This window comes from Equus caballus, chromosome 1 (genome assembly GCF_041296265.1).
Source record: "Equus caballus isolate H_3958 breed thoroughbred chromosome 1, TB-T2T, whole genome shotgun sequence".
Classification (NCBI taxonomy): domain Eukaryota; kingdom Metazoa; phylum Chordata; class Mammalia; order Perissodactyla; family Equidae; genus Equus; species Equus caballus.
Genome location: NC_091684.1, coordinates 190,994,395 through 191,015,888, shown reverse-complemented (window position 1 = coordinate 191,015,888; position 21,494 = coordinate 190,994,395). Strand labels below are relative to the sequence as shown.

General features: G+C 36.3%; 1 protein-coding gene across 9 annotated transcripts in view; it reads right to left on the bottom strand.

The window, feature by feature from the left end:
* Nucleotides 1-21,494, bottom strand: part of LRFN5 (leucine rich repeat and fibronectin type III domain containing 5) — a 248,990-nt gene that overhangs the window by 2,380 nt on the left and 225,116 nt on the right. For 4 of the 9 annotated variants that reach the window (XM_005603451.4, XM_070274669.1, XM_070274684.1 and 1 more), the window contains 3 exons: nt 14,060-15,464; nt 10,711-11,423; nt 4,025-4,069 (listed from right to left, as the gene is read on the bottom strand). In XM_005603451.4, the coding sequence (XP_005603508.3) occupies nt 4,053-4,069; nt 10,711-11,423; nt 14,060-15,444 (2,115 nt within the window). In that variant the 5' untranslated portion in view covers nt 15,445-15,464 and the 3' untranslated portion in view covers nt 4,025-4,052. Of the gene's footprint in view, nt 1-4,024; nt 4,070-10,710; nt 11,424-13,522; nt 13,808-14,059; nt 15,465-21,494 lie in introns of all 9 variants that reach the window. The other 5 variants (XM_070274706.1, XM_070274716.1, XR_011441101.1 and 2 more) reach the window with 4 other exon arrangements.

Sequence of the window (21,494 nt, the reverse complement as noted above, 5' to 3'; positions counted from 1 at the left end):
AAAAGCAAAAACAAAACATGCATGTAGGATGTTCAAAGTAACATTTTTTACTTTACTTATCAATAGACAAACTCATACAATTATTCCATAAAGATCTAAATATGGAACACAGAATTACAAGGGCATCACACAGAAAAAAAGATAAACTATAATAATTATACTAAAATATTACAAGAACTAAAAATAATGAATTTGAGGTAAGTTCAGTATGTTTTGGTAACTGTCCTCATTTAACAGTGAAAGGGTATCATGCAAAGCCCTGTGGACAGACAGCCTTATTAACCCTACCACAAAGAAAAGAGGAAAGCTTTATCTCGACAGTAAGAGAAGAAGAAATGTCCTGACACTGAATGGATTGTGGGAAAATGCTGTTAATGCCCTTACTCTGAATGGAATGAAGAACTTTGAAAGATTTTTATCTTGTACAGTTAGGATATCTAAAACAGAAGGAAATGATTTCTAAGGGTCATTGCTAATGCTAGGGTTCTACTTTTTTTCTTCTTTTCTGTAACGTTCAAATAAATGTCAAAAAGTGTGCTTTAATTATTACAAAAATAGCTAAATGTTTTCTACATATGTGCCTATTCTATCACTCTTATTTTTTAAAAATTCACTTGAAGGGCATATCATAGAAAAAAAACACTGGAGAACCAAATATTTTTATTGGTCATTCTTGCTTGGACAAAACACTGGAAAGATATCTGGATTATATACACACATTTGCTTTGCTGTTTACCTCTTATTTCATATATTTTCCTAATCCTGTATTTTCCCATAATTTAAATATTGCTGTTCATTTATAATCAATATTACTAATTTTTTATTCACTTATATATTAATAGTTTCTCTAAAAGAACTGGACTCCTTTCATGATTATTGCATTTGCAGCAGAGATTTTATGACAAAGTTTACATTTTTAAAATAACTTGATTGATACTAAACACAGAATAATCAGAAGTCAAATTTATTAAAATCAGGAAGCAATTATCTTAAAGGCTGGTGCAAGCAATCATGGAATAAATGGTAGTTTTTGTGCATACTTGTACACATACAAAATGTATACAAATTTTCTTGGTCTGAAGACAACAAATACCTTTTAAGAAATTTTACTTAAGGCATTTTCAGTATAAATGCAACCTAGTCAACTGTTCTATTTTAACTGCCGAACATGGCCTATCCATTGTTTTACTGGGTTCACTTTACGCATAAAAATCTTTTCAAACATAAGGTTAATTTATATGTAAGTGCCAGTTTACATGCAGAATAGTTATCACCAAGTTTATCAATGATTCCTCTCCCCTTTGCTCTCAATTCATCTTAGTGTGACTAGAATCTAATGATTTTATTATAGAAGGATCGTATGTGATAGATTAAATATTTTCGGCTCGCTCTATTTCTATACGTACGCAGGAAGGGTCTTAGGGAAGAAAATTGGCATAGGGCATATTTTGTCTATTGGAAATAAAATTAACGTATTAACTCTTTACCCTTAGGGAAAAAAAAAAAAAACGCGTCTTAGCAGCCACCTCAGTATGAAGAACACCTGAGCCGCTGATCGGACGAGCCCTTCTGCCCTCTCTGTACCTTCCTATTAGAAGGTATATCAGGGACTGAGGGATAATCAATTTAATATCATTGCCTTGGAAACATTTTTGATATATTAAAAAAAGAAATGTGTTGTAAGTTTTCTTGCTTACTTTTACTGTCTATATACACAGGGAGCATTGTAATTTAAATGTAATGCATCGGGCAATATCCAAATTATTGGAAAATATATTTTTCCTCTGGGTAGGAATAGCCATATGTTATCTTCCTGCAGGAAATACAAAGGGAAAATAAAATTTTATATCCTCCCCTAAAAAGAGCTGAGAAGCCGTGAGCAGGAGGAATCTCTTCCGGCGCTCTACCTCAGGGCCTTCACACGCGGCAAAGGACTGCTGGTGGTGTGGAAGGCCGCGAGCAGCCCAAGAGCACGCAGGTCACAATCTCTCCAAAGGGGCCTCCCTGTTTGGTTGTGCTGACAGCAGTTCGAAGGATAGGCCTGCTAGAGCAGAAAGCGTTTACCGAGTACCAAGAACAGGTACCCTGAGGTCATAGGGTGACTTAAATCTCATCCTGGAAACGTAGCAAGGAGTTGGCTAACGTGTGAATGATGCATTGCCACTAAATTTTGATAAAATTATTCTTTGCTCGTGGATTTATTTTTCTTGTAATGCTTGTGGAAAGAAAGAAAAATTAGCCAAAGCATGGAAGGACATTTCTATGACATTATGACATAGTCATCTGTTTCAGAAAGGGAACTAAAGAAAAAAGCATAAAGTTTTTTAAAAGGCGACATTCCGCGTGTATATATTCATTCTGTAAATCTAATACACAACACACATATATGCACATGAATTTACTACATATAGAAATGACAAGTCACTGAAAGGTTATGCACCAGATTGTTAGTATTTGTGCCTAAGTGGTGGATTATAACAGATTTATACTTACCTTTTACTTTTAGCTGTGTTTTCCAAACCTTCTATAATTAATACGACTTATTTTAAGACAAAGAAAGTCATTATCAGAAAACTGACTTACTCATCACATTGGCAAACCCTGTGCCATCTCCTGTAGTACGCAAACTCCCAGGAGATGACTTTTCTCTAAATTTGACTTCTACAATGTGGTTAAGTAAAAAATAAACACTATAATATGTAACATGTCCCATGAAATGTGAATATTTGGGAAATTAACTGGTAATTGAAAAATGACTCAGATCGACTCTCCTGCTTCCAGAGCTTGATATAACATTTAGCACCATTGTGGATCGTGCTTCTGAGAGATTAACCATGTCCTTCTTTATCCCTTTCTAAAGATATCCTAACTTTCCGAACAGCTAGGTGTCCAAAGTTACATGATAAATGAACTTTTTAAAGTCAACAACTGCGAGGGAGGTTAGGGAAGAAGGAAGACAGAGAGGGAGGGAGGAAGAGAAAGAGAGAGAGAAGTTAAGATCCAGAAAGAGAAGCAGAGGGTGATTGTGGGACAATGCACCTTCAGGCAGGTCAGTTCAGGACACAACACAGAAGACAAAGCGTGTGCCCGACACTGTGCTATTGATTGTTTCCAGTGAGGCATCTGTGCAATTTTTGCAACACAGGAAAGGGATCCTAAATTTGGTAAAGAAATGATGCATGAAAAGCATTTTCTTTGATTCAGAATGAAATTCATTAGGGAAAACCCTGAATGATTGTCCCAGTTATTATCTTTTAAATATGAAATTTAAAATAAACAAGACCCTATTTTTACTACCCACAAATAAATCAGTGGCCGTTTTTAGAACTTTTAAGAGCAGAATAATTTTTCTGTGCCAAACCTTAAGCAAATGGTTGATGCTTCCAGCTGTTTGAACAGATTGCTAAAGTGCTATTCTGCTCTGGAAACACACTTTCTGATCCAATTAAAATGCAGGAATCAAATACTCATTTGAAACTTCAAAAAAAAAACCAAACAAACCCCGCAACCAAGAAGAGTAATTGGTTGCTGACAAAAGGAATACCATGAATATTTCATGTGTAGTCTTTTGCTACCTTTTATAGTGGGTTCATTCATTTTAGATAACAGTGAGACAGTCCTGTTCATCCACTTTCAGCAAGGCAAAATGGATCACCTTTGCTCCTATGAGGATGTGGAGGTCAAGGATGAGGACATTCTTATCAAGCTACGGTCTTCACGTTGGGGAGTATTTGTAAAAATGCACATGATATCAGGCATGACTCCAAGAGGGACTCCACAGTCACAACCACATTCCCATTGCTCTTACTGTATGAATTGGAAATGTCACAACCAGAAATATGTCTAAACTTGGGAACTAGAAATTCACTTAGCCAAACTGAACCCCAGTCTTTACCATTGAGCAAGTTTTAACGGAAAATTTCCACAAGCCAAATAAGCTAGTAAAACAAAAATTAAAAATTCATTTATAAAAGACTATGCCCACTTAAGTGCTGAAGAATGCGACAGGTAACAAGGATCTCACCTGTGTTTCCTGGACAATCTGGTCAACATTAGTCAGGCAAAGCATCTGGGAATAAAATGTGTAGTGTCATGAACAATTCTTTTTTTAAGAAACAGACCTGAAAACATTTCTCACTGAAATCTTGATAAGATTTCTCTTAACAAAGATTTATCTAGACTTTTCTTTTAACTTACCAGTTCTTGGGTTAATTGCAACTGACTTTTATAATAATTTGTAGTTCTCTATGACTACTTCCTGACATATTATACTATAAAGGTAGAATTTTTAAAAATATTTTTCTAGTTATTACAATAAATAATTATCAATATGGAATGTGCTTTTCTGGCCAAAGTTCAGTATGAGAATTAGGCTTCTATTCATTTTCCCTTTGCAAAATTAACATTTCTACTACAGAGTTGCATATGGTTAATATGGAAAGATGCATCAAGAAAAAAAAAAAAATCCAGAGCAGGAAATGTCATTTCGCCATATTACCACGCACAGCATAAAATGATCATTTAAATATAAACTATTATGCAGTAACCTCCCCAAATAATAGCATGTTTTACTGAGTACCCATTTATCCTTATATAAAACAGTAATGTTCTAAACGCAAATATTCTGCCTTTAAAAGTCCATACATATGTTCCAATTGGCTGCAAATGTTTAATATCATTCCATAGCCTTGCATAGCACACATTCTATTTCTTTCCAAAATGTCCTCTTTGTAAGCAAATACTCCTAGTCATTAACAAGTGACACAAGGATAAGGAAAAATTAGGTGTCTCAGGAAAAAGTTGTTCTCAGGGGTCACAGGTGAGTGTGACAAGAATAGTACAGAATACTTTTTTATAAAACCTCTAGCACAAATATTCATATAAACTTACAATGGCCTCTGGAGATTAGGTTTTACATGAAAGCAGTTATAAGACATGTTCACATTACACAGAAGAAAATGATCAGGAAATTACATTATGGTAGAGCCAACATAGTATATTTCACAAGCCCCTAGAGCACTAATTTATTGGATATATTCTGGAGCAGAACCACACTATTCATCCAGCTCATGTTTCAGGCAAGATTAAATGTGCCTCCATTTCCAAACACAAAATGAAAGGGACTTCACAGCTTTCCCCTGAATGTATCGGAAAATATTTGTTTTTAAAATTCATGAACATAACAGTCACCTCTTTGAAAAGGATGGATGAATATTGTAGAGAAGGTTATCGTTAGGAAGTTCAGAAAAATAAATTTGTACTAGAGACTTTATATTCCACTGGAATCTGATAAATAAACATAGTTTGTACAGTTGTTCTGGGAGAAGTTCTCTTATAGCCAGTCCATTTAAATGTGATTTTGTTACAGTAATTACAATCCATGCTTCAGGACACAAAATTATGATTTTAAATGATAAATTTTATAAGTACATATATTAGTATATCTCTATGTTACATATATCTCTATCTACATAAATAGATATACAAATATATGCAGCATATGTATTTTATTCAATGGTAACTTTAGATACTAAATTTTGACTTTGAAATAGCTGACCAAAATCAGAAGACAATGGTACCCTAATTATTTTTTATACTGACTATTTGTAATATTTGATAAAACTGCAAATGCACTAATATTACCTAAATGAGGTAATTTCATACTTAAATATACTCCCAGTTACAAACTCTTCCTCTCTATGTCCCACATCAGATAACACCACGATTTTAGGCTGACTCAATCACAGTTTATGTTTACCATTCTTTCTACATTAAGCGATCTTCTGTACTGCTACAAGAAGGATTGGCTCTGCTGCAAAACAAATAAACAAAGGGACAAACCAAACCTGACAAAAACCAACTGCATTTGTAATCCCAGCACGTATTTATTATCTAGCACAAGAGGGAAAGGACTGAGTAATCAGAAAGACAGAGCTATGAAGCTATTACAAAATTGTGTCATTAATTTTGGCTATTTTCTCTACGACATTTTAAAAATGAGAGATTCCTTATCCATAAATTTAACTCAACTAACATTTAACTTCCAAACATAATAAGGTAAGTTATCATCATCATCATCATCATCCTCATCCGAGGATGATGAGAAAAATATCCTTTCCCATCCAATCCACCTCTGTGCTGAAGTCCTTTCCCCAGAACCCTTCACGCCACTCACACACGGAAGCATCCACAGATACTGATGAAGGAGAAAGACTGGACTCTTCCTGAGACCAAGGGAAGGCTGAGCAGGGAAAGAGAGTAGAGAGTCTTCATTCTGCGGTACATAAATGAGCACTGCTTTCTCAGCATTATAAAATGGGACTGGAATTCCGCCACACCAAGAAGACAAGGGCTCCTATCTGCAGGCTTCTTTGAAATAACGCTCCGTTTACCTTCACAATTCTATGTACAATAAGATGTTTTACGTATTCGGAATTTTTTAAACTGTTGGCATTTTAACGATTGTTTTTAAGTTTACTATTGTGAATAGACAGAGGGGAAAATACCAAAATTTAGCAACTAAAAGGCAATGGATGTAAAATTGGTGATAATGGTTCTACTAAGTTTATTAACTTTATAAATGAAATATTTAGTTTCCTTTGAGAAATACAAATAAAATAGTTAAAATTTAGTCTGGAAGTTAAGAATTCCGAATGCTTTAAAGTGAAGTAGAAAATACTTCATAAAAAATGATAAAAAGCAATCCCTATAGACAAGCGGAATACATTTAATTTTTTAAAAATTACTTAAATTCTTGTGGAGAACGTATGTATCATTGAGATAGCAGCCTTTTTATGTTTATAGATGCCTTTTAATAGTTCAAAAACCTATTTTTCAAAATAAAATATATCTTCAAAGCAGCTAAAATCAACTGTCTGAAAGCATAAATAGCTTACTGTGACGTCAGCTTAACTAACTACATTTACTACTTGGGAAAAATATAGGAAATAAATTGGTCATAGTGAGAGTGTTATGGTATCAAATTTAAATTATTGCATTTAATGTTCCTCTGTATTAATCTATTTGTAGGCTAAAAATAAATAATATTCATCAAACCAAACTTTGTTTCCTCTTAGGATTTAGAGGGAGCTTCATTATCCCTTTATGACATTCAGATATTACATACATTAAAAAAAAAACCTACTTTAATAGTAGTTTGACATTTTCAAATTTGGGGACAATTATCCAAAAGCAACAGGAAACAACACAGGAACACATATAAGTAAGAAAAAAAAGTTTGGAGTAAAGATCTGGAAATACATTGTTTCTTAGTTTGTTTTCATCTTGAACAAGCTGAAACCATAGTGCAAAATGGCTAAAATGAAAGAAAAGTAATTAAGAATAAGGCATCAAAAACTATATATATAACCCATACATAGTCAGCAACGACAATCAGCAAACCATGTGCTTTGGATCACATATATATATATATATATATATATATATATATATATATATATATATGTATATACATACTGCTGGTTCAGCGAGGAATGCAAGAAATGACAGGAAGAAAACTAGAAAGAGACAGAGAATTTCTTGCTTGTAGCAATATAATGTCTGGACCACAAATGTCTATCGTGCTAATGAATCAAAGCTCGTATTACTGGACCTTCCTCCCTGGCCCCATTCATTCATTCATTTATTTACCCGTTCATTTATTTATCTATCCATTCACTTGTTCATTCATCTGAAGAACTATTGTGTTTCAGACAGTATTCCAGTTACTTTTAAGCACCTGGAACCGTCCCACAGATTTATTTTTCAGTCACTGCACACCAAAACAGCCCTGAGCAAAAGTTTTTTCATATACTTTAAAAAAAAAACCAAAAAAACATTTGATAGGCCAATCTTATGTTGATCTCTCAAAATACAAAGTTTTTGAAAAACAAGTACACAGCCCTTCTTATCACTTCTAAGAACAAATGTTCAAGGATTTGGTTAATTCATCCTGAAAATAGTCTTGTAAATGTAATAAAAATTTAAATGGTTTCGATGGCTTTAGTCAAACAGAATACATTTCACATGATTAGATATTATAGAGTTCTAAATGTTTATCAGAAATAAAAGATCTTTAAATAAAGCTTCATTAGAAACATAAGCAGAGAATTGATTTTAAAAAATACAGGCAACTGAAAGATAGACAGTAAGCCAAGCAGTAGCTCGGAGTAGACCTGCTAAGCTGCGGCCTATGCTGTGTGTTTTCAGAGTCCCCTTGATCACAACCTTCAGAAGCCCAGATTCCTTCTCTGGGGATTCATTTAAGTCTTGAAAGCTTTTACTATACATTCAGGACTTTTCAATGCTATGGAGGTGAAAACTAGGAAGGGGGAAAGTAATATGTTTTTGTCAATCGGCACCTCGTGAAGAACTAAGTAATGACATTAGTTAAGAATCTTTAGTTGGTGTCAGAGCATTATGACAGATACAATGTCGAAAATCCACTTCGCTTTGAGCGATGCTTTTGATTTTACAAACTACTACCACACGTGTGATCTCATTATTCCTCCCAAGAGCTACAGTCTTGACCCCTGAAGGCTGATGAGATTGTGCAGGACAATCTCCTGTCCTGGAAGACAAATTCCAGAAAGGGATGCAGGGTGGACTCAGCATTTAGGAAACACCCAAGGGCATGAGAGTCCATCAGATCATTTTCTTCCAGACAGGCACGGAAAGTGATCTCTACTTGCTTTCATCTTACCTGATTCTGAATGTCATCACGATAAATCATGGAAGATAAGATGTGCTCGGTCAAGTTAAAATTAACTGCAATTTTTATATATGCCTCTAGCAGAAGGAAATTAAACTAAGGATTGACATTCCTCATTTGTGTTTTAAATGGCATTTCCAGTGCTCTGAAAGAGTTAATAAACTTTTACTGCGTACTTAACTTACTCCCAGGGAGTATTTTATATAAATAAAGTACATACCTTATTATATTATGGCTAAAATTTTTTGTGAAAAGTTCCCACATGAGCATTATTTTAAAAAAATCCAACCAAACAAACAAAAATCCCACCAAAAGCCTTAAAGCTAACTTCCGTTTACCGATCTGGAATAAGACGTCATCAAGTTAGCACATCGTGCTGTAAGATTTTCAAGGAGTACATAGGAACACTTATCTACAGACCTGGATCTCAGTGAATGTCCAAGAATGGCTTATTATCAAGGAGCAATATTGCTGTCTGACTAAATTTAAAAATCTTTCTTTTAATGACGTATTATCACAAAGCTGCATTTGTAATTAAATTTCATCACAGGTTTTGGTTAAAGCAATAAATGCATTTACTCTAAGAGAAACAGTCAAATTCAGAATCGCAGTGCAGAGGGGAAAAAGGAAACCACTACCTGATTAATGAGCGATGACTTTATATTGCTTATAAATGTAATGAGAACTCCATCAAAAGTTTTTTATTTTACTTGATGATGAAAATAAACATCTTTTTGATAAAGGACTTTTTTGTCCCCCTTTTTAACTTGCAGTAATAAAAACACAAAACTCGAGGCTGGCCTGGTGGTGTAGTGGTTAAGATCGTGTGCTCTGCTTTGGAGGCCCGCTTTACAAGTTTGATCCAGGGCGTGGACCTAGCACCACTCATCAAGCCACGCTGTGGTGGCATCCTACATAAAATAGAGGACGATTGGCACAGATGTTAGTTCATCAACAATCTTCCTCAAGCAAAAAGAGAAGATCGGCAACAGAAGTTAGCTCAATGCCAATCTTCCTCATAAAAAAATGAAAAAAATAAAACATTAATTCAGCAAATGTATATTGAATGAATGAAAACATCTTCATATGCCCAGGTATGTGCATATGAAATTGTGGCGTGTGACTTAAAACTGAATTGGATTTTTTGATAAATGTAAAATCCATTGTATTTTCTTCTGCTTCCCATGGAAAAAGCTGTGTCATAGATGAGAAATATCATAGAATCATTAAGGCATCTGAATCAAGAATATTGTTTAGAAGGGTGCTTTCTTTAACTCCGTTGGGTATACTTATTGAGTATTTTATTTTAAATAACATAACACAGAGTTGTTCTCCACAATATTTGCCTAAAAACAAAAAACATTGTGATTGAAAGAAAATATACAATCTTCTCATCGAAAAATACCAATCCTCCATAGGTGGTCCTTTGTAAGACTGGAGGAAATATGCAAGACTTTTTTTTCCTATGACAACTTTCATTTTGTGATCTGCTATTGCAGACCCCAGAAGCCAGTCTTAGAATAGGGGAAGGCACTGCTGCTATGTCATGCTTTTTTTCTTAAACCATGTTATATGTGTTACATATATATGTGTGTATATATATACACCCTCTCTCTCTCTATATATATATACATATGGTAACTATACCCTAGAAGGTTTATACACCTTGACTCTATTAGCCAGGTCTCAGAGAGACAAGACTGGAATTCCAAACCCCAATTTCCTATGTGAGTTCTCAAAATAATTTTTTCACTGAAAAGAAAGAATAAATTACACAGTGCTTTCCATTATCCACTCAGCATTTGAAAGAGTCGCTTTTGCACTAGGGCCATGAGAACTGTTGGACTGAATTAACATCACATTCATAGACACACTTCTTTTAGACAACAGTCCACATGGGTTCGGTGAGTGAATGGAACAAGAGCATTCCTTTAATTCTCCGTTCAGGGAGGACCTGTGCCTCGCTCGGGCTCTCTCAGCAGGCAAAGTGAGAAACTTACTTGGCTTTGAATGTGCTCTTTTGGACGCGGGCCCCTCTGTGAGAGAATCAGGAGGTCGACTAGCTAACTGCAATGCAGTCGAGTTGTTCCTGTTCGTGTTTTGGGACTCCACAGTTGTGACAGCTTCACTCTGTGGTTCGGTGCTTGGCTTTGTGCCAGTCTTTCTTTTCTGCTTTTGGGACACAGAAGTGCTTGAAGTCCAGGTAGGAGGCAAAGCAGAGGTAGTGGTAGAGGAGTCCTGACTCGCGCACGTTTCTGCAGATTGTATAACACTGTCATTGGCGGCTTTACAACACTGCGCACTCTCTTCATGTCCCACAGCTTGTTTGGACACGGACTGGGGCAGCGTCACACTGCAGCCTTGCATTTGAGCCCCATTAGTTTGAGAGTAGACATTGCTGACCTTGGTGACCTTGTGTTGCCCATTATTGTTACAAACCTTATACCGGATCATTAGAATGATGATGAAAACCAGTACGGATGCTACAATTATTCCACCAATAATAATAATCATGGTGCCTCCCAAAAACTGAGACTGCATGAAATGGCATCGCACATAATCCTGTTCCGTAGTAAACTGGATGCAACCCACGACTCTTGTGGCAGTGAGGGAAGTGATGCCATCATCGTATATTGCCAAGACACACAAGTCATACATAGTTCCAGCAGCCAGGTTATTGACAAGAAAAGTTTTGCTCGTAGGAGGTATCATTCTGAGGGACAATGGAATTTGTGTTAATATTAAAAACAGAACAAAACATACATACACACAGTCAGTATGACTTCAGTTCTGTTCATTTCAGTATTCATTAAGATAAGCACACGTATAACAGATATGAAATATGGGAAAATGATCTAATCTTATTATATTTACCCAGTTAAAACGTCTAAAAGTCATTGCTGGATTCTGCATTATATTAATGGTGCCTGCACCATGCCTTGACAAGCTTACTAATTACATTGCTTGGCAAAGCAGAACTCCTAATAAAAACCACCTCTAAAAAATCATTTATGACAAATTGCTTTTGAAGGGTGTGACTGTGACATTATCTGACTACTAAACAAATCCATTTAGCACTTACAACACCTCTGTGACTAAAAGCCAATTTGAAGGAAGGGAAAACACTGACAATCACATTAGAAGCCAGAATGGAAATGCATTTCGGAGTATTTATTTTCCAAATCAGTTATAACCTGCTATGGAATGATACCGAGTAAATCTATCTTTAATAACTAAGATAATTACTAAGATTTAAGTACTTTATCTACAGATCTCAGCCCTCTCTGATGCCTTCAACACTTGCTTCCCAATATGCTTTTATCTATAAATGAGGTAGATGAAAATGTATGGGTAACATTGTCCTAGAAACGCGAACAAGGCAAGGCTGTTGACCAGAACATAAACCCCTCGTGCTCCCCATTGTGGGCTGATGAAATTACCTTCAGCACAAATTTCTACAGTTTGATAAGAGTTTATAGACAACTCTGAATCCATTGTATCACAAAAGTTTCTGTGGATGCCTGTTTTCCACTAATTTTTTCTTAGTAGCAACCAAATATGACCTAGACTAAGAGTTAATTTGGAAAAAAAGGTTTGAAACTGTATTTTTTCCCTGAAAGAGAGTTTTAGGAATTTCAAAACTTGCCCATGCTAAACTGTTATACAACCTACATAATGTATTCTAAATGTTCCAAGAAACTTTTAGGCCAGAATATGTATTTGTGATTGAAATCACTACCATTTAGTGAGTGCATGATAAATACGAGGCATTACTAAGCACTTTATATACATTATGATTTAACTTTTACAGTGACCATACAAAGTAAGCATTATCATTATTTTACACATGACAAACAGTAGGGTCAGGAATACAAGCAATGTCCTCAAGGTCACATAGAATTTACTTGTCATGGAAGAATTAAAACCTTGGAATTTGGAAAATAGAAACTAACTGCCCTATGTTACAGAATTAATGCTTAAAATATATAGAATGTCCAGTAGCTGCAGGAAGGGGAGGGGTGGGGGTGGATGCTGGTCTTTGACAACGGGCTAAATAACCGATAGCCTGGGTGAAGAGTATGACTAGGGCAAGCTACTTTGTGCTAATATACATGCATCAGAGTCGACATCCCCAACATTTAGTAATGAGAGGGGTATTAGAAACCATTCACTCTAATCTCTTCCTTTTAAAGATGAGGAAATTAAAACTCAGCCAGGTAGAACCTTGCCCAGGATCGATCACATGGCTAGCTAGGCCAGTTTTGTTGTTTTCTACCAGCTCATGCTCATTTCTAAAAATTTCCATACATGAGTGAAAATCAAATTATCTTCAAGAATTCATCTGGGTATATAAGAACTGAGTTGATCTGATTTCAGAAAAGCATAAAGACAAAAAAAATATATATATATATTTCAAAGCCATGATTTTGCATCGTTTCCTAGGAGTAATAATAGTCTATCATGACTGAAATTATATGGAGGGGTAAAAATGTGTATTTCCAACTGAAAATTGGACAAGATGTGACTATAAATCAATGAGGCTGAACTTTAGAAAAACATACCAGAAATCCTTTACTCAAATGCAAATTCTCCATCAATGTCCTTATCCGGAGATGACATACTTAACTCCAGCGATACTTTCACTGCTCAAAATATTTGCGAACTTTCTCTTTGGAACTGTCTTAAGAACCAGGGTACATGAGACAACACACACACACACGTAACTCAATCACTCAAAAAATCAGTCTCATTATTTTATAGTTACATACTATTTTTGACCAAAAAATGGCAACACCCATCTTGATCACCCACCTTATTCATAAGACTTGGCTCCAAATGGCTTTTGCTTGTTTCCAAAATTCAAATTCACCCTCAAAAGACGAAGATTTGCCACCACTGAGGATATTCAAAATAGTATGACGAAGGTTCTAAAGATAATTCCAAAAGTGCTTTGAGCAATGGCAGCATCATTGGGATAATGGAATAGCCTCCCAACGTGACTTCCTTGAAGGAAAGAACGCTCTTGTGGATGTGTAAATTCTGGTATGTTTTTGAATTTTTAAAATAAATCAATCTTGTTCTCTGATAGTCACATTTCTTAGATGAGGGGAAAAAAGTAAGCAAGCATAATATTAAATATAAATTTGAACTCTCTAAAAATAACACCATTCAAAATATATCCCCATATGTATTCACCTTTCACAAGCCTCACATTATATTCTTTAAAAAATGGAGTACTATCATTACAAAAAAGGGTAGCACTGCCAATTAAAAAGAAATCAGTCGTGGAGTAACAAGTCCTACACTAAGATGGTTATTGAGTATAAAAATGTGCTTAACTTTTCTTACCTGTAAACAAGGGTGTCATCATAAGTGCCATTGTACTGGATTTGAAACATACGTATTCCAGGGATATTTCTTTGAAAATTAAATTTAAGTAGTGCCGTAGACGATGTTGCCTCTGCCACCACAATTTTATCTTGACTCATTTTGGTATCACCATTACTGCTGCTTGCATTAGAACCTGACTTAGTAGAAGTGGAGATATCTGAAGACCCAGGATCAGGCTCATGGATGTGGTTTGTACTGTTTAGTAAGTGAGGGAGCTTAATTATATGAAGATCCACCGTTTGTGTTGCTTCCCCAGCAGGATTGGAAGCAATGCAGGTAAAAGCACCTGTATCCTTGACAGTCGTTATAAGGATGTCAAGTGTCCCATTATCATACACCAGAGATCTTGTTGCATTCGAAATAAGCTTCCCTTCAGGAGAAATCCAGTGAATTGCAGGTTCAGGGTCTCCCCTGGCTTTGCACCTCAGTGTTGCCCTTTGACCCTCCAGGACTCTCATCTCATGTGTATGACGAGTGATGAGAGGAGGCTCACACAAAAACTCTTCCTCAGGAATTGACCAAAAATAGCGGCCAGTCAAAAGTGCTGGCGAAGCACAGGTCTCAAGGTCATCTTCCCTGGACAGACGCCTCAACCACAACAATTCACAATTGCAATGCAAAGGGTTTCCACCAAAACTTAATGCAAAAGTAGAGGGGCTTATGATTCCTGAGGTTGCTAGTACCTGAGCTCGCTGAAAGAGAGGGTCAGGCGGTAGCTTCTGCAATTTATTTGATGTTACATCTAGCCGAGTCATCTTGTGCAAGTGGGAGAAAGTCCCCTTAGGAATGTTATCAATCATGTTGTGATCCAAACTAAGGGTGTGCAAGCTAACCATCTTCTCAACGGCATCCCAAGGAATTGTTTCTAAATTATTATAGGACAGATCCAGTTCCTCAAGGGCAAAGACATCATCAAATGCTGTAGAAGAAATTAAAGTCAGCTGATTGTTGTTCAATATCAAATGATGCAGATTGGAAAGCCCACTGAACATATCATTTGTAATTTTAGTTAATCGGTTGCTATTCAAATGCAGTGCCCTCAAATTTCGTAAGTCAGCAAAAGCATGAGGTGTAATAAAACTTATTGTATTCCTGGATAGAGTCAGGTCCACCAAGCTGGTCATATTGGCAAAATCTTTCCTTTTAATATTTGTAACAAAATTGTCTGCCAACCGCAATTCCACAGTTCTTCTGTCAATGTTGGGTGGAACAAATAAAAGCCCTTTCTTGGCACAAAGGGTTGCAAGATTAGGAGACAAAATCTGACAGACACAACGCTTTGGACAGATCTGAGCTCTCACTGCTATGCCAATGAAAAACAGATAAAAAAGAAATTTTTCCATTGTAGATCAGATTTAAGAGCCTGTAAGAGAAGACACAGAATATGTTAGCATCCCATCATTTGACTAATGTTCATATTCTAATATACTAGCATAACCTTTTTAATACAAATTGGAATACAGAAACTATTTGTTTACTTAATAAACAAGTACAAAATATCCATTCCGTATTGGAGGCTGTAAAGGACACCAGGATGAAAAATATACCATTCATGGCCTTGCGGGATTTAAAATCAAATGGGAAAAACAAAGAAGTCAATAGATCATTACAATTCTGTAAATAAAGTGCTATTTTTGAAATATTCCCCAAGGTAGTCCATGGGTGTACAAAAAAGAGACATTAAGTGCAGATTGAAGGATGGGAGTTCAAGAAAACGTCCCTTAAACCCTGAAAGACATCTTATAAGTTTAAAAGCTTAAAGCCATAAAGGATTTGCAAGTATTTCAAGTTACTAGTCTGGGTAGAAACAATAAGAAACAATATTTGTTATTGTTAATCTTATGGCACGATATTTGAAAATAATTTTTGATTAAATTTTATTCATGTTTTACAAACTAGCTTGAGCATAGTACATCCGCCATATCCTAAATGCAAATATAGGATCTTATTCCCCAAAATAAATAGACTAACATTTACCACAAATGCTCTGATCTCCTCAAAAGCATGTTTTATTTGATATAAATGTGGATCTTTGAAGGTAATTTATGGGAAGTAGTTACCAAAATGCTTGACAGTGAGTCCAAAAAGATATCATATGTCATTCTCTTTTTCTTAAAATCTTAATGCATTTATATTTATCCAAATTTAATTTAAAAAAACACCTTGACAGTTTCATTTTCCAGTTTGATCTTAAGTATTTGCTCTTGAAGTTAATCTTCAAAGATAAAAATACTAACACATATATGATTAAAACTTCTCATAAGTTACATGTAGTTTTAAACAGCAACAAAGTTTTAAACAGCTGGAGAAAATCAAATTTTTAATTGATTAAAATGTGAAATATGGAATTATTCTAGAAATAATGCATCTAGTTTTCTAAATGAAACATACTTACAGGTTTGATCTATTTTATGCCTATTTTATGTGATGTTAAATGTGGTTGTAATGAATAAGAATTCTCATTCTCAACAAATGGAATAATCTTACTCTTCTGTTCATGACAGAATAATTAGTAGTAAACTAGCCTTTCCACAATAAACAGAAAAAAATTGTACAAAAATATATAAAACTACACTTTTCTGACACTGGAAAAGAGGAAGCACAGAACTTTGATCCTTGAGAAAAGTGAATTTAAAAAAATGAACCCTGTCATTGCTCCTGGAGACACTTCCAAACCACAGCACAAAGAGAGACAACAAGCAAAGCATGAGCAGCCTCATTCAGTGGAAGAGATACTGGAAGAGACTGGAGAGCAGAGTCTCGGGTGGCTTGAATTTCTGGGGCAGAGTACCAGAAAGGAGAGAGTTCTCAGAGGAAAGAACTCCAGGAATCTCTGGAGGTAGAGACAGGGCAATAGATACTAATCATTCTCAAACACTGATGATAAAGGGGGGAAAGAAACGTGAACAGACACTCAGTGACCTGTAGAAAAATATTAGGAAGTCGAACACACATATAATTGGAGGATCAGAAGAAGGCTGTAGGGTAGAAATAGATTTGAAGAAATATAGGCAAAATGTTTTCAATCTGTGATAGAAAAACAGCAGCCCATAAATCCAAGCTCAAAACAAGAAAAATCAAACCAAGATACCTCATAATCAAATTGCTGATAGACAAAGAAAAACAAAAAATAATCTTAAAAGCAGTCACAGAAATAAGACACATTCCAACAAGATGAGGGGAACAAAACACAAATAATGGATGACTCCTCGCTGACTCCTCTTTGGAAATAAAGCAAGATGGAAGACAATGAAAAATATCGTTAAAGTGCTGCAAGAAAAAAGGAAAGTCTGTCAACCTGGGTGGTGATTTATATATTCAGAAAAGATGAAAATAAAATAAAAGCTTTTGAGAGAAACAAACTGAAAGTTTCTTCACCAGTAGAACAGGTTTATAAGAAAATATAAAGAAATTCTCTTCAGGCTGAAGGAAAATTATATCAGGTGTAATCTTGAATCTGTATAAATGGATGAAAAGCAACAGAAATGGCATATCTGTGGGTAGTATAAAATATATTTGGTGTGTTTTACTTTGTTTATAAATAGTACTTCTGATATGGATATAAAAAGTTACAGAAAACCATCACTCTCACTGTAACAGTCAAATAAGCTGGATAAGCTACAAATCATAATTTTTTAAAAAACTAAGAACATATAATGCTGAAGATACCAATAAACTTAAAGGAACTATATTCCAGACAGTGACAGTCCCTGATGAAAGGGAATAGACCCATAGATGTCCTCCTATTTCCTACACTGACACAAAAGTAAATAGGAGGACCTATTTGGCATAAATTGACGTGAGGAGAAACCACCCATCCTTTTAACAAACTACTTTTAACACCTTATGTTTTTAGACCAGTTGTAGCTTTATAGCAGAACTGAGAGGAAGGTACAGAGACTTCCCATGTACCAACTGCTCCCACACATGCAGAGCTTCCTCCATTATCAACAACTCCTACCAGAGGGGTGCATTTGTTACAAATGATGAATGTACTTTGACACAGCATTATCACCCAAAGTCCACAGTTTACCTTAGGGTTCACTCTTGGTGTTGTACATTCTATGGGTTTGGACAAATGTGTAATGATCTACATCCACTATTATGCTATCACATAGAGTATTTTCACTGTCCTAAAAATCCTCTGTGCTTTGCCTCTTTCTCTCTCTCTGGCCCATTCCTGGCAAACACTGATTTTTTTACTGTCACCATATTCTGTCTTTTCTAGAATGTCATATAGTTGGAATCATACAGCATGTAGCTTTTTCAGATTGCCTTCTTTCACTTAGGAATATGTCTTTAAGGTTCCTCCGTGTCTTTTTGTGGCTTGATAGCCCATTTCATGTTAGCACTGAATGATATTTCATTGTCTGAATGTATCACAGTTTATCCATTTACCTACTGGACGTCTTGGTTGCTTCTAAGTTTTGGCAATTATGAATAAAGCTGCCATACATCTGTGCACAAGCTTTTGTGTGAACATAAGTTTTTTAAGTCCTTTGGGTAAATACCAAGGAGTATGATTGCTGGACTGTGTGATAAGAATATGTATAGTTTTGGAAGAAACTGCCAACTCTTCTTCCACAGTGGCTGCACTGTAATTCCCACCAGCAATGTCTGAGAGTGCCTGTTGTACCACAGCCTCGTCAGCACTTGGTGTTGTCAGTGTTCCAGATTTTGCTTGTTCTAATAGATGTGTAGTGGCATCTCATTGTTTCAATTTGCATTTCCCTGATGGCATATGATGCAGAGTATCTTTGCATATTTTATTTGCCATCTGTATATCTTCTCTGGTGAGGTGTCTGTTAAGGTCTGTCCAATTTTTTAATCATTTGTTTTTTTTTATTATTATTGAGTCTTAAGATTCTTTGTATATTTTGGATAACAGTCCTTTATCAGATGTGTCTTTTGCAAATAGTTTCTCCCATTCTCTGGCTTAGGATTTCCAACTTTTGGACCTGCTGTAACCGCCTTTACTAATGTGGTGGTGAGGTGTGGAGTTGGGGGAAATGTTCTGCAATCCTATGGTGAGGTCTCAGTCTTTCAGTGAGCCCGCGCCTCTGGACTGCGAACTTCACCAGGTTTCTCCGTGTTTTTCTCTCACCTTAGGTGAGACAAGATGGCTGGAGTGGGCTGGAGTTGGGCATTTCCCTTCTGTCATATGGAAGGATAGAGGCAGCTGGAGTTGAGGATTTCTCTTTCGCAGGTCGGTTAGTATCACATACAGTCATGCGTTGTTTGAGGACGGGGATGCGTTCTGAGAAATGCCTCATTAGGCGATTCCATCGTTGTGTAAACATCATAGAGCACACTTACACAAACCTAGATAGTACAGCCCACTACACACCTGGGCCATGTGGTACTAATCTTACGGGACCACTGCGGTATATGTGGTCCATTGTTGACCGAAATGTCGTTACGTGGTGCCTGACTGCACTACCCCAGCAGGCTAAGCTCTTGTTAATCGGTTTTCCCTGAGGTGGGCCTTGCTAAGAAGTACAGAGTGCTTTGACATACTATATCAAAAGGGCTCCGTTTCCCCTCTCCTTACTGGCAGCAGGAGTGGATTTTTCTCTGATATTTGCTGTGGGGATCTGGTGGAGCTCCTGGAGATAAATCTCAAAATATTGTGGGTCCCCTATAACTGAGTCCCCCTGGAGCTTTTAACCCTCAGACTTGTCTGCATTAAGCCTCCAGCAATTCATCATTACGTTTAGGATTTTCTACCCCAGCGCGGGGTCCCTCAGGGGTTTCTGCTATGAGTCTCTGCTCCTGTAAGCTGCTATGCCCCATATTTGCCCTTCTGTCTCTCCAATCTTGGGGCAGTGGTTAGCTTGTGTCCTCCTCTCTCTTACGGATCCAACAAGAATTTTTGATGTTTCAATCTGTTCAGATTTTTAACTGTTGTTATGATGCCGTAGCAACTTCCCAGCTTCTTACATGTAGAACGGAAACTAGAAGTTTAACAAACCTAAGAATCATGTGTAGGTTGGCATAAAAAAATAGAATCCAAAAGAGACCCAGAAGCAAGGCAATAAAGTGTTTTCTCCCCCATTTCCTTCCTACTGGTCTTTATGGAGTCATAGGAATCCTACCTTGAAAATTCAGGGCTGAAAGAGAGAAGAGACAATTTCCCTAGATACTCTATATTTTCAGATAAGAAAGACTTGAGGAAGGAAAGGAAAATTAAAATGAATCCTTCAGGCAACCCAGACTTTCAAGTTTGGAAAAATGGGTAAGAAGCAGTAGAACTGAAAGAAAGTCAGTCGCTCAGGGCTTTCGGCGATAATAGACTGGGAGACGGATGGGGAGCTCACACACAGGCAGTTCTGTCTTTCGACACAGACTGCCTGGGGCGGCACTGGAGAGGTGAGAGAAACTTCTTAGAGTAAATCTCTATGTCATAGAAAGTAGGGTAGCTCAGTCACAGTCCAAAGCAAAGAATTCCAGGGGTGAGCTTAGAGATCAGAGACATCTTCCTGGCCACCAAAAGCCTGGCAGCAGAGCTCTAAAGCAGGGCGAGGTCTCCAAATGCTCGGACATCAGATGGTTCAAGTGTAAAACAGAGGCAGATCTCCAAAACCACTTGAGAGCTAAGATTCCAAGTCTAACTGAATGGGAAATTCCCAACCATGCTCTTAAAACATTTGAAGCTGCATTGAACTGAGTCACAACAACACTGTAACAAATTACAGACTGAGCTTAAGTGCAGAGCATTAAGAGTAGCTCCCACTCTGGAAGACTGACAGAAGGAGGAACCTATCCTTTTCAAGAAATAAATATCGTTTGCTTCATTCTCTACTGTGCTTTTCTTATAAAATATACTGCACAAAGTGAGAAGTCACATAAAAACATGAAAAAGCAAGAAAAAGTGGCAAACATTCCAAAAAGGAAATGGTCAATAGAAGCAGACCATAGACATCCCAAATGTTATAATTGTCACAGAGAGTTTAAAATAACTATCTTAAAAATGCCTAAGTATCAGGTGGAAAAAGTGGATAACATGCACGTGATGCGATGCAATGTGATGGAGAATTTTAACAGAGATGTAGAAATTTTAGCAGAAATGTAGAAACAACTTAAAAAATGTAAATGTTCTAAAGTATGAAGAAATCCTTAGATGTGCTTAAGAGAATACTGGGCACGGCAGAAGAAAGTATCAGTGTACTTGAAGACAGATTAACAGGGAAAAATCTAAACGCTGACACATAAGGAAAAAAAACAGAAAGAAAAGAAGATAAAGGCTGAGCTCTGAGAGAAAATATAAAAATGTTTGACATAATCATAACTGGAGTCCCAGAAGGAAAGGAAGAGAACGGAGCAGAAGAAATATTTGAAGTGATAATGGTTGATAAGTTTCCAGAATTGATGACATTAATGACCCCAAAAGGCC